This window comes from Solea solea, chromosome 2 (assembly GCF_958295425.1).
Source record: "Solea solea chromosome 2, fSolSol10.1, whole genome shotgun sequence".
Lineage (NCBI taxonomy): Eukaryota > Metazoa > Chordata > Actinopteri > Pleuronectiformes > Soleidae > Solea > Solea solea.
In genome coordinates, this window is record NC_081135.1 from 8,950,194 (window position 1) to 8,963,740 (window position 13,547).

Sequence of the window (13,547 nt, forward strand, 5' to 3'; positions counted from 1 at the left end):
ATTGCCTCTCCTCCTCAGCTTTTTTCCTCGCACAATGCTCCTCAAGCTAAAATAATTAGGATAATCACACATTCATTAACAGCTCCCTGTATCGAGTCCACTGTGGTGTGGGATCACGTCCTCGAGACTGAACAGCAATTAGAGCCCGAGAGAAAATGGCCCATTTAAACCAAACCTCTTTTTATTAAAGGACTGTCTGATGTGCTAAAAGTGAGCCTATATTTGATTTCGATAAATCGATGGAAACCTCACAACTGTGTTTTCCACTTCTGCTGGTATGTTTTATCACTGACGTTCAGTGTTTGCTTATCATTATCAAACAGAAATATGTACACAATACCACCAAGAATACAAAAAAACTACCTGTCCAAACAAGTCAATAACAACACTCCGCTTCGTGCAGACACTGAGAGCTCGGTGTGCATTTCTTGTTGGAACACCTTCCTCCCACAATGCACCACAATCCCTTTATAAACTGTCAGTGAGAAAAGGATTATCCAGAGGGACACTGTAATTGGAAAGACAAGTTGCGGCTGAGTCATTTGCAATCAGTGCAAATTCAACACCATCTGCTCTCGCACCGAGTTGGAGAAACATTGAGCTACAAGTATGGATAGATACAAATAGAAATGTGTTTGTTTTCTTTGGTAATTTGTGCAAATCAATTCTTTCAATTCACCGCAGGAACAGTGTGAAACCATTTTAAAGAAGCAGTTCAGGTTTGAATAGAACGGGTATGAATATTTTGCCCAACTGAAGTTCATAATTCGACCACTTTCCTACAACAAACTCTCACAGAGTCCTACCAACACTCCAGTCCACCTCATGGACGGCGTCACCGTAGATGCCGTGTTTGCTCGTCCCCCTGAACGCCGCAGAGGCAAACATGGCTGTGTGCACTTGAATGAAAGAGAAGAAGAGCAGGAAAGGCTTTGCCGAGTTCCTACAGGAAGAAAAATACTGCTTAAATGACACAGCCTAGTGCAAATAATTCACTTTAAATGTCATATTCATATTTGAAATAAAACATTTAAAAATGGACAGTTGACGTCTACCTCTCTATGAAGTCCACTGCCTCACGAGTCATCCTCTGTGTCAGGTTTTCAGATATGAACGGCTGCTCCACGACTCTGTGGTCCCTCATGAGAACACAGTTCAAATATGGGACGAGCATGATGAAGCCCACAAGCAGACCTGTGATCAGGAGCAGCAGCGACACCAGACTCAGGACTAGCCGTCGGCGGACGGTGATGACGCCGCAGAAGTGAAGCAAGACCGCAGTGGCCAAGACGATGGCTATTGTCCTGTAAGGTAGGAACTTATAAATGACAAAAACGGTGCCATGTCCAGGCTGGCAGTCCCGCATGTTAGTCAGGGGGATACCGAAGAAATAGTTGAAGCCGTGGGCACTGGGGTGGTGGCAGTGATCATCACTGCGTTCACAGTTCAGTCCAAGATGCCATTTTCCTGGGATATAGGAAAAATATTTGTGGATTTGAGAGGAAAAAATCTAAATCATACTCGTTTCAGTTTTGGATTAAGGAGACATGAGATCAAATTTAAAATTTACACAGTATTTTTTTGTTTCTAAAATTAATTTTTAAACTGGAATACGCAGTCATTATAATTATATTTTCACCGAAACATAACACTAAGCTTTTTGCTTGAGGAAAACTGTATGTGGCTGGGATGTAAGAAAAAGAAACACTTTCATAGAGACGGAATTACTGCCTGTTATAGTCACAACCTAAAGAAGATTATGACATTAGCTTCTAACTTAAACCTCAAACCCTGAAAAGACACACGTGATGACACCACGTCAGACCTATAAGAGCCGTGTTGTAGCCTTGCTGTTTGGCGAGCTTAGCGAAAGTAAGCTCTCGGCTGGGCAGACCTCCACTTCCTGCATTAAATAAGAAGACACCAGGTGGTTGATCACTGGCGATACCTGTTGAAGAGAAAAAGAAAACTACTATTACCTCCTTGCTTTGGTTTCCCTCTCCAAACAATCATCTCAGCAGCAAAATGTCTTGTTTGTGTAGTCACAAAATCACCTGATCAATCAAATCATCCTTTGAATCCAAGTGAACACATGCTTAAACCACAAGGATTAACCTCGGGACAGTCGGGGATATTGGCACTAATAAAAAAAAAAGTCCTGGACAGCAGCTCAGATCTAGGTGCAGAAATCTTCCTGCGACATGCCATGAATCATGAAATATTCATATTCTACAAATCTCAGTGTAGAAATGATAGGATGTTTAAAAAATGTGGCAGCTGAAAACAATAGTCACTGACTGACAAACTGAAAACATGATGCCCATGGCTGGCACTGAGTCATAAAAAACGGACAACAATGTGTTAAATAATTCAGTCATTAAAACAAATCGGTTTTCTTCAGGAAGAGTAAAGATTTATATAATGTGACAGTGTTAAACAGTTGTAGTTCCTGTGGACGTTGCCTGCAGAGCAACATTAAGCACTTTGTCAGTCAGTAAAGATTTTTTTGTGTGTGTGTGTGCGTGTGTCTTTGAACTGGCCTGATCGTATCGGGTATCGTCCTGTGAGGAACGCCGCCCTGCTAGGAGTGCACAGGCTCGCTGCGGCGATGTGGTGAGTGAGCTTCACACCTTCCCGTGCCAGCTGGTCGATACTGGGAGTCCTGCAGAACACAATCCGTCAGCAGTCACGCGGCAAGTTTAACATTCACAGAGACAAATGGAGGGCAATTTGAAGTCCTTTTCAGTGTGGTCTTGTAGTATAACGAAATGTTTTGAGAAATGAAGTTTGTAATCAGCTCACTGACCAAAGTCCAAAGACTTGTGTTTTTAGCTTGCAGGAGAATAAGAGTTGCTGTTTGACTGCTGCTTGATTTGGCAAATTTACATCACTTGGGTAAAACCAAATTAATACTGTAATTTCAAACTAGAGCTGCAACTAACGATTTTTTTCATAATCGATTAATCTGTCGATTTATTTCTCGATGAATCGTTTGGTCCATAAAATATCAGAAAACCTTAAAAAATATTGATCGGTGTTTCGTCAAACCTGAAAATGATGATGTTCTCAAGTGTCTTGTTTTGTCCACAAACCAAAATGATTCACTTTTAATGAGTTCTTTGTTATGCAGAGCAAAGAAATGAAGACTATATTCACATTAAAGAAGCATCAACAATCAGAAATCTTGTTTTAATCATGAAAAAAAACGTCAAACCTTTTATCGTTTATCAAAATAGTTGTTGATTAATTTAGTAATCGATTAATAATCGATGAATTGTTTCAGCTCTATTTCAAATCACCAAATTCACACAAAAAAAACACATTTAAATTTACTGATGGAGGCAGCAGCTCCTGTGTGTTGTGACGTAAAACTGATTTTTTCTCTGGACTTTAGTGCAGTTAGTGCTGAGGTTGAGTCACATCCAAAGGTTTGAATGATCACTTAAAGTTGTTTTTCAGGAGGAAAGAGAGGAATAATAACACAGCGAAATCTGAAATAGAAAAATACATCTTGACACAGTCGCCTGTATGACTGCTCCATGTGAATCCACACACACTTGTACATCCAAACTAGCCAGAGACCAACTGTTTTTACCTCACAGTTTTATTGCCATAGCAGCCAAGGTCACCAATTCCCAAGTCGTCCACCATCATCAGGACAAAGTTGGGCCTGCTGCTTTCCTGAAGAGAAACACTGCCGACCTCCAAAAGCAGCACCAGCAGCAGTGAGGATGGCAGCCACAGAGATGTCATGTTGTCTGGGCAGAAACACTGCAGCACACAAACACAACAACTTGAGTCCCAGATAAAGATTTTTTCCCTCAGAAATCTAACAAATGCTGCACTAAAGTCACTAAAGCTTTATTTGTACATCTTAAAGGTAATTTAACTAAACTAACTGTTGTTTTTTTAACACATTTATTACATTTAATATTTACTTTATTATTGATTTATATTTAAAGTACAAATATATATATTTGTACACACACACACACACACACACACACATCAGGTGGGGGGGCATGTGTGTAGTTGTAGGAGCCGGACTGGTCAGTTAATTATATGATGGTGGGATAAAGCAGGCCTGTTGAATTATTCTGTGTGACTGTGGCACTGATGAACCCAAGCAGGTGATTTGGGACTGAAAAGGTGCTTAGAGACAGCTGTGGACAAAACAAAACAAACTCTAGACATTCAGTATATACACACACACATTTATACTCGGCATAGCACTATTAAAATGAGTATGTATTGTACTATGTGGATATAAGCTCCCTTCATGGACAGACTAATGTAAAGAACTCAGATGCACTTTGGACTTTGCCATATGATGTGGCGGTATGTGAGCTGCACTGTTTAACTGACGACTTTTAGATTTAAATGAATGACAGACACACCTGTCACACTCTCTTCGGTCAGTAAAGGCGATTGAAACTCACCTGCGCCTGATAAACACAAGTCAACAGGAGCCGGGATGTGGCTTCGCCGCTACTTCCGACTGCATAGGAAGCACGTAATGCTGCCTTCACGTGCTATCGGAAAGATGAAACTTCCAATTTGTGAAATTGGAATACGAGTGCGTCGAGTAACGGCAGTCGTTTAATGACATGACATGACGTGTAAGGAAACGCCATCATGACATGCATCGCGCCTGCGTTAAAACAGCCTGCTGGGGCATAAGGTACGACAAAATAGGAATCCTTGTTGGAATGTAAATTTACGGATTAATCGAGGGTTGTTGTTTTTTTCTTCTACAACTTTATTAACAAGGAAGTACAGCAATCTTATCACGATGCAATTGGCAGCAAAGTAAATACAAAATTAGGTGTATCAAACACATGACTGAAACAAACATAAGAGGCAAAAACAACACTCAACCATTTTCATATATTTTATATATGATTGTAATATTAATGTTATCAGTTTAACCCAGCGTCCCGGGGACGTATGAATTGTTCACATGGTTAATTAAAAAAATATGTGAGCCACGAGTTAGCCGGTTCAAGTAGCCACCCCTTCACACTGGAGACTTTTTTATCAGCGTAGAACAAGAACAGCGGAAGTGCGTCAACCACAACAACCTTACCTCAGTTCAGAGAGATACAACTTCTTGTGCTATTGGAATGACAGAAGAGTCTGTTACACTAGGCTAAGAATCAAGCATCATTCCCTGAAACAACTGTATATATTAATGGCTTTAAGGATTCAATTGGGATTTCAACAAGATACAAGTCTTGTATGATTTAGTTGCACACTCACCAAAACCTACCAAATACTTTTTAAAACAAAAAAGAGAAGTTGCAATGATATTCCTCTAACAGCCCTGTCATACAACCACCAAAAATTACAAACTGCACTTTTAATCATAGCCCTACTTTGTTGTTTTCTCGCCTACAGCATTGTCCCTCAAGCCCAATTCTTTCTCTGCTATCACTTCAGTCAGCGTTTATTTCCCATGGACCCTCTGCCATTGGAATTCTCTGCGTTTTACTTTCGCCCTGCTTTCCTGGCACGTCAGCACAAAAATCTCCCACTCCTCCAGTGCTGCTTATGATTATGTATCACCTAAAGTGGATTGGGGGAGGGTTATTAGGGAGCGTGGTGGTAAAAAAAATGGGGCTTAACTGCTCCACCAGAGACGGCAGCATTGTTCGTGAGCTGCCTGACAGAGATGATTCTGATGTTTTAGAATGACATCATCGCTACTCTGTGTTGACAGGAGATGTGGTCTAATAGTCTATTTTGCTTAGGAAGTTTCCTTACTGAGTGAAAGCACCTCAGAATTCCCATAATGATGAGGAAAGGAGCTTCAGTGATCTACATGTCATCTCATTTAGCACTGGAAATGTTGGATCATCCTCTCGGGAAGGAGAGGAGATGACAATATCTATGTTTGCCACTTTATCTCACAATTATTTTCTGACTGGGAACTGAAGTATGTAAACCACTCATTCTGCCACACCAAAATCCATAGTGAAAATCAACATTTGCAGGGACTAGACTGCTGGTCTACTGCTGCCACACTTCTTAACTATGTGTCTCTGAAGTGACTCTTAATAAAGGTCTTAATACACAGAAGTGACAAAATAATATATTTGAGCTTACTGATGGAGGCAGAAGAGGATCAACAATGCCTGTGTACTGTAATGTAAAATGTAATTTTCTCTATGAAGTTTGGTGCAGGCAGTAGTAGCAGTTAACAACAAATAAAACAACAAAAAACATGTTCTTTAGATAACTTAAACTTAACCAGGCGTAAATTGTATTGGGTGAAGCTTTTGTTAAGCAGCTAAAATCTACTTCTTGTTGTTATGACTTGTGTCCTTGCTGGCAGTAAGAGAAAACGTCTGTGAAAGGTTATATGGAATTATGTACATATGTTGCCTATCCAAGAAGCGTCAAAATAATTTGTTTAATTTGAACCAAATGTGTGTTCTGTGCAATTATTCTACATTCTGTATATAGACCTGCATGAATCTGCCTACAGAACTATGCATTATGTACTCTTTACTTCTGGTGCAGAAGCAGAAGAAAAACAGTTTTACCATCATGAGACACTAAAGTTTTCTCCCAAAACATGGACTAATGAAACGGTTTTAGGCGAGTCAGCAGCTCCAGGAGGGCTAGTGAGGCAGGTTTTATGAACTGTTAAATAATCTGCTCTCACACCACACACTGCAAGGCTTTTCCACTCCAATAACACATCATATAGCAACAATAACAATACACTTCTTACAGAGTGTCAGGACCTTGCATTACACCAGGGACTTTGCACTGATCTTAGATATTTGAGGCTGATATTTAATAGTTAATTTAACCCTGACATTACAGATCTGTGGAATGTAGGGACTTTAAAGATTATAGTAACACACTCATGTGGAAGCATTGTGTAACATGAAACAGCTGCTCAAAAATGATGGATTATTCCTTTCAGGCAGCGTAGGATTCCAAGGAAGTTTGGTTTGAGGTCGTTCATATGTACTTTGATCATGGCTCATGATGTTTCCATACTCAGCTGTGATTTAATTATTCCCCTTGATAAAGAAATGGTGGTTTTTCAGTGGAAAGCCTGCGATGACGACACAGAGAGAAAGTCCATTAAATTGATGAGCAAAAGAAATGAAGAAGTCCAATTTCAGATATCAGACTAATTATACAGAGCAAAGTCGGGATCAAAGGGACATTTTGGATAAATGATAGAACATTATCTGAGTTGCAACCTCTGTGAGAATGAGGCCTTATTGTTTCTAGGTTTGTGTGTTTAATGACGGGTAATTATACTGTTCCAGGCTTGGGCCAGCTGATAAAGGCCTTAAGGCTTTTTTTATGGGCAGATTCAGAAGAGGGCAAACCCTCCCCTCCTCCCTCTATCCCCTTTCACAGAAAGACATTACAAGGTCATTCAGATAAACTTAATCTGTTGGTAGATCAAATGGTTCCTGTAGAATGACAAAATAAGAAACTGGAGTGGGAGCGGAATGGAAAGCACAGCAGAGACGCTGAGGGTGCAGTGGAAGAATTTGAGGGTGTTTGATGATCGAGAAAGAGAAAAAGTAAAAAGAAACAACAGACTGGATGTGGCAGATGAGAAGAGAGAGGTGACGGCTCACTGAAAGGCCATTAGGACGAATCACATTAACACTGTTGCAACGTGTACCTGTCATATCCCTGCGGATCTGCATAGCTGAGTGCAAGCGCAAGAGCATTACTCACCTCGCTGCGACATGATTCATCATCATGTCGGCTCAGTGTTTGAGGCAAAGCCCAGAACCTGTGAGACTAATTAAAGATTAGTTACCGACAGGCGACAACTAAAGGGACAGTCTACAGTTTTACTCAACACACAAGCAGCCTTGATTTAATTACTGGGCATCAACGTACATGTAAATTACACACACAGGCTAAAGTGACAACCTTAATGTGCAGAAAAGCAGGATTGATCTCAAGTGCACGCGTCTTTTCATTTTTGACTGTGTCTCCTCAGTAAAATGGAGGTCAAACTATTTTTGGACAGGGAAAATTGGATATCCTTCAGTGATTGTGATTCTTGGAACAGATGCTGAGGACAAGGTGGAAAGAAAAAGTGTTCCATATCACATTCAGGTCCAGTCGAAACTCATTCGCTCTCTGCAATAGGACAAGTTTACTTGAGGGAAGAATTTTGGGTCTGGTGTAATTGGACAACTTCACACCCAACCACAGTACAAGACTGCAGTGGAATTGTTAACCTTAACTTTGAAATGGAACAAAATACTGTAGTTTTTGTGCACTATAGTGTGAACTACCATGGCTGCAATAGGACAGTCTGGGTTTAAAGCATGCAGGGACACACTGCAGCCTTATTTGCCATGATGTAAAATCACAGAATTTGTCCGTCTTTGACAGGGGGAGTGAGCAGTTTCCAAGGTGACGCAAACTTCACTGTCCAGCAAAGGGTAAGGTGTTTTTCTTTGTGTCACCACTGGTTAATGGTTTCAATGAGAGTGAGGGTCTTTGTCTCCAATGGTGGTTCTCCACTCATCAGTGCAACCACAATTAAAAACTTAAACTATCTCTTTAACACCAAGTGGCAAGAGGGGTCAAAGTGGACATGCCTGAAAGGTTCATTTAAAACTGGAGAATGCAACAAAAAAAAAACTTATTCTTAGAGGCAGTGACACAGAATGTCCCTTCTTTTACTGATAAAATTACAAACATCAAACAGGGCATTGATGAATTATTGCTGCTCACCGAACCTTGAAGCCGGTTACGAGGCTGTATCCTCGCACTGTGGATTTTCAGACTGATTAAATATTTATCTTGTGCTCCAAAAATAAAGCTGAAAATCCATCTCTGAATTAGGGGAAAAAAGACAGCCGGGCCTTTGTATCATTATTAGCTCTGAAACATGCTCTCCTCTTTCCTTTGTTCCAATCCCATATGACGTTACATTCCACTACTGCCCAAGCTCCAGGCTCTCCTTACAAATCCAATCAATAACCAAACTTCTGCTGGATACAGCCTTCGTATGAGCTGTTTTTGTTTTCTACTCCAGACCCTGCAACACACTGTATTTGGCATTTTGAAAAGAGCTGGTGGAAGAGTTGCGCTGGGAGGAAAAAAGCCCATTTCTTATTTTCTTTGAGACCCCGATTTTTTTCTTCTTAAATTTTCTTTCACATTACAATCATTTCAGAACCCCACTGTCCCTGAACCAGCCTGTGCCAGACAAATTGAGGTTTTAGCCACTAACTTCAGAATATGTTTTCAGCGTTATCTTGCTTGTTAGACAACCTTTGTCTGCTCTGTAAACCACTCACTCCCTACACCAAAGTCCATAGACAAAATCAAAGATTTTAAGTCACGGAAGTTGTTGATCCACTGCTGCCTCCATCAGTAAGTTCAAATGTGCTATTTTGTGACTTCTGAAATATTATGTTTGGTTTTATCCAAGTGACCAACTTGACAAATAAGGCAGCAGTAGACCAGCAGCTCCCATGTTACCATGAGCTAAAAAACACAGACTCTTTCTATGGAATTCGGTGCAGGAGAGTGACTGGTTGACAAACCTCGGCAAAAAAACAAACAGCAGAAATGATCTAGTCTTGTGTCCCCGCTGGCAGCCACGTTTTCATCGAGTGTCCACATCTCATGCTGGTTAATAAAATGAAACAGAAAGACAATCAACTTGAATTCTCTAAGCTATGCATAATGAGAGTCCTTCTTCCTTTACTCTACTGAGATAATCAATAGACGTGATTATCTTTGCTGTTATGTATTCAAACACTCTCGTTGTCCACATTAAGTAGGAGGTTGGATGCTCATACGCAGGTTTTGATCCCTTAAATCCAATAGTCATTTCAAGGATGATAAGTTTGCCTGCTAAAATTCTTGCAGCCTTGACATTGTGAAGATTGCCTCGCTTCAGGTTCAGATGCCATCGTGGCATCTTTTGTTTGTTTTTTTTGTGTCAGCATGTGGCTGAATCTTATTTAAAGTAAACTGCGGCTGGGCGACATGTTTTGTCTTCAATCTGCTGCTGTAAACCCCCAACCCCGCCACCCCCCCGCATGACACAGAGCACACATAACAGCATTTCATGCACATATGCTGCGGGGCAGTCGCGTCTCTGGAGGAGACAGATGCCATGTCCCGACTAATTTGAACAACATATAAACTGATTATAAACTGGCCGCGAGGAGTTCTGTGTCCGATTCTCAATGCTCGATCATGGTGGGAGAATGCCAAACAAGTTCCCTCAGAGAGAATGATCAATAGCCGGAGAGACGACGTCCACAAAACTGGCATTAGCCATTCTGCTGCTTTGTTTAGCCCTGTGGACAAAGTGGTGATCTTGATAATTCCATTGATCACAGTTGACTTGGAAATGCCCGAGCGGGGAGTCCTGCATAAATGGCTCCAACAAGTGGTCATAAACATTGCGAGTACATTGTGAGCTTACTCGGACACAAACAACGGGCAGTTCACAGATCATTTCCTCACAGAAATATTCAGACTTCACGTACCGGCAACACTGTGTGTCTGCTTTCTCTAATGTTTCACATCTGTTGGTTTGATTCCTTCCAGAGAAATCTTGTTTTTCCCCACTAGTTTAGGTTGTCGTGTGCGGTTGCCTGAGGTAGTGACACAAGCTTTGTGTGCCCAGAACCAGTGGAAGACAAAGAAGCTTGCTCTCACTGAAAACATGGCCACTACACCTTCTTATTCAATTTTTTTTTTTAATTTTCTACATTGTAGATTAATACTAAAGGCATCCAAACTATGAAGGAACACATGGAATTATGTAGTAAATAATAAAACAGCCACCCTTTGCACACTCTTGGCTTCAGGTCGTCGCCTGGAATGGTTTGGAATAATTTGCAGGAGTTGCCGGAGGTGTTGAGCACTTGTTGGCTGCTTTGCCTTCACCCTGTGGTCCAACTCATCCCAGAACATCTCATCTCAATTGGGTTTAGGTCAGGTGACTGTGGAGGCCATCATTCTCTCATCTGGTTAAATAACCCTCGCATAGCCTGGAGGTTGTGTTTGAAGTCACTGTCCTGAATGGTTCCACTAAGCACAAACCAGATGGGATGGCAGTGTCACCATCACACCTCCTCCTCTATGCTGCGCGGTGGAAACCACACAAGTAGAAACCATCCGCTCACCATTTTCTGCGTCTCATAAAGACATGGCAGGTGGAATCAATAATCTCAAAAGACAGATTTCCACTGGTCTAATGCCAATTCCTTGCATGTCTTGGTCCAAGTAATGCTCTTGTCCTCAGAAGTGGCTTCATTGCATTGCATTGCATTTGACCATGAAGTCCTGATTCACGCAGTTTGATGTTGAGATGTGTCTACTACTACATGCACTCTGTGAGGCATTCATGTGGGCTCTAATCTGAGGTGCTGTTGATTTTTAGGTTTCTGAGGCTGTTAACTGATGAACGTAGGCTCTGCAGCGGAGGTAGCTCTTGGTCTTCCTTTCCTGGGGCCAACCTCATGAGAGCCACTTGTATCATAGTGTTTGATGGTTTGATGGACTGCATTTGAGGATACATTCAAAGTTACTGATTGGCTGGCCTTCATGTCTTCTAGTAGTGACGGACTGTCGTTTCTCTTTACTTAGCTGAGTGGTTCTTGCCATAATATGGATTAGAACAGTAGTCAAATAGGGCTGTTCACTGTCTAGACCTTTATACTAACACTACATCTGCACAACAACATAATGGGAACCTCTGGGAACTCCTTCAAGACTGTTGGAAAACCATTCCAGGTGACTACCTCATGAAGCTGAATGCCAAGATTGAGCAAAAGGTGGGTTTAAACCCCAAAAACCCAGTTGAACTTAATGATAGCGGCATAACCAACTGATGTAAAACATCAAATTTTCTCTATGGAGTTTGGTTTGGTATGGTATGGGGAGCAAGCAGTTTATAAACGTGAGTTTCCAGTCCGGAAAGGCTACGTAATGGTGAGATAAATCTTACATTTTATGGGGATATGTTCTCAAGAAAAAGTTGCTGGATATTGGTGGTGATCCAGATTCGGGATTTTTATTAATATTTTAAAAAAAAAATAACAAAAAAAAAACTCACGAGTGCTTTCTCTAGTTTTTAACGACTGAATAGACTTAAAAATACAGTTCTCATGACTCTGCAGAGTTTCACCTCACTGACAATGAATTGAGCCGAAACTGTGTTGACACTTTTATTACCAAGTTTAAACACAATGATATGATGGCTAATAAGAGAGAAAAATCCCCTCTGCAGACACACGGAGCTGTTGACAAAAAACAAGGTTTTTCAGTTCAGACTCAGTTTTAAGTTCTCATCAGCCTCGTTTTCACGCATGCACTCACACATAGTCTCTGTTACTGGTGAGATATCACTTAAACTAAATCACATCTAGCCAAATGTCATTTAAGAAAAGGGAGAAAAAAAAATGAAAATGAACACTACAATGCTGAGCAGCAGCTTGACTTTTACAGAATGGTGATCTGACCTTTTCAGGTCAGGTCTGCGGGGGAACAGAAATAAGTGCGAGAAAGGGCATCTGCATTCTGCTCAGTGTGCCAGAGAGAAAGTCACGATCTTCCCCAAGTGCCCCGCCTCCCTCGTGTTACCCAACACGGTCGCCAGGATCACATCTCCCAGTAGTATATTCATTCAAACCATATTTATGCGTGAGCCCACGTTTCAGAAACAGTATCCATATACTCGCATTATATCAACGATCCTCTTTCAACTGCTCGTTGCACTTTTGCCCTCTGAGAAAATGAGGGTGATAACCCTTTGTTGATCATGGAGCGACGTAAATATGTCATTAGACGCCATGTACGTATGTCAAATATTTTTATTTGTATGTGTAATATTTTGAGTCAACAGTGTTTCCATTTAGGCAAAAAAAAAAACCCACCAAAAATATCATCGCTTACCTCACTGTGTCTTAACATCCTCTCCATCAGAAGGTCCCAAAAACCATCTATATTAGCAGGTGTTCTGTGGAGGCTTCGGATTATCTTAACATTCCCAGTGTGACTTCTGTCGGCACCTGATGAACATCACTATAAATTCATCCCTCAGCCCTGTTTCTCTGAGGATTATTGTATTGTGGCCCTAATGAGGATAAGTAATGAGTAATAAGCAGTGTGACATTTACCAGGAGTCGAAAACTGAAGCAGCCAAATGGAATTAAGCCATCATTTATTTTAATATTTATGCTTGTTCCTTTCCTGCTGCCACATGTCAAAATGTCTGAGGGGGGAAAAGAAGGTTCTCTGTGGTGGCAGCAGATATTTCAGGCTGATTTGTGCACTGAAACAAACTGCGCTTGCACATGTTGTCCTTAAAAATTGAGATTTTAAAGGAATAGACCTTTTTTTTTTAAGGTACTGACACCTAGTCCTGTCTTTACCGAGAACCAGCATTAAAAACATGGCTGCCATCTGGGACAAGAGACAAAAATGTTACATTTAATCCTTTAAAACCAAAGCCTCAAAATGTCCCTCTGGACTTTTTTTGTTGTTGCTTATTTTAACCATAAAAGGGACAGAACATGCCCTGT

General features: G+C 41.0%; 1 protein-coding gene across 2 annotated transcripts in view; it reads right to left on the bottom strand.

The window, feature by feature from the left end:
- The window catches only part of sts (steroid sulfatase (microsomal), isozyme S), a 10,738-nt gene extending 6,163 nt beyond the window's left edge, over positions 1-4,575 (bottom strand). The window contains exons 1-6 of one of the 2 annotated variants that reach the window (XM_058622575.1): positions 4,440-4,575; positions 3,596-3,771; positions 2,541-2,662; positions 1,826-1,948; positions 1,056-1,467; positions 807-943 (exon numbers count right to left, since the gene is read on the bottom strand). In XM_058622575.1, the coding sequence (XP_058478558.1) occupies positions 807-943; positions 1,056-1,467; positions 1,826-1,948; positions 2,541-2,662; positions 3,596-3,753 (952 nt within the window). In that variant the 5' untranslated portion in view covers positions 3,754-3,771; positions 4,440-4,575. The remainder of the gene's footprint in view (positions 1-806; positions 944-1,055; positions 1,468-1,825; positions 1,949-2,540; positions 2,663-3,595; positions 3,772-4,439) is intronic. The other variant, XM_058622574.1, reaches the window with a different exon arrangement.
- Between the last annotated feature and the right edge of the window lie 8,972 nt (positions 4,576-13,547).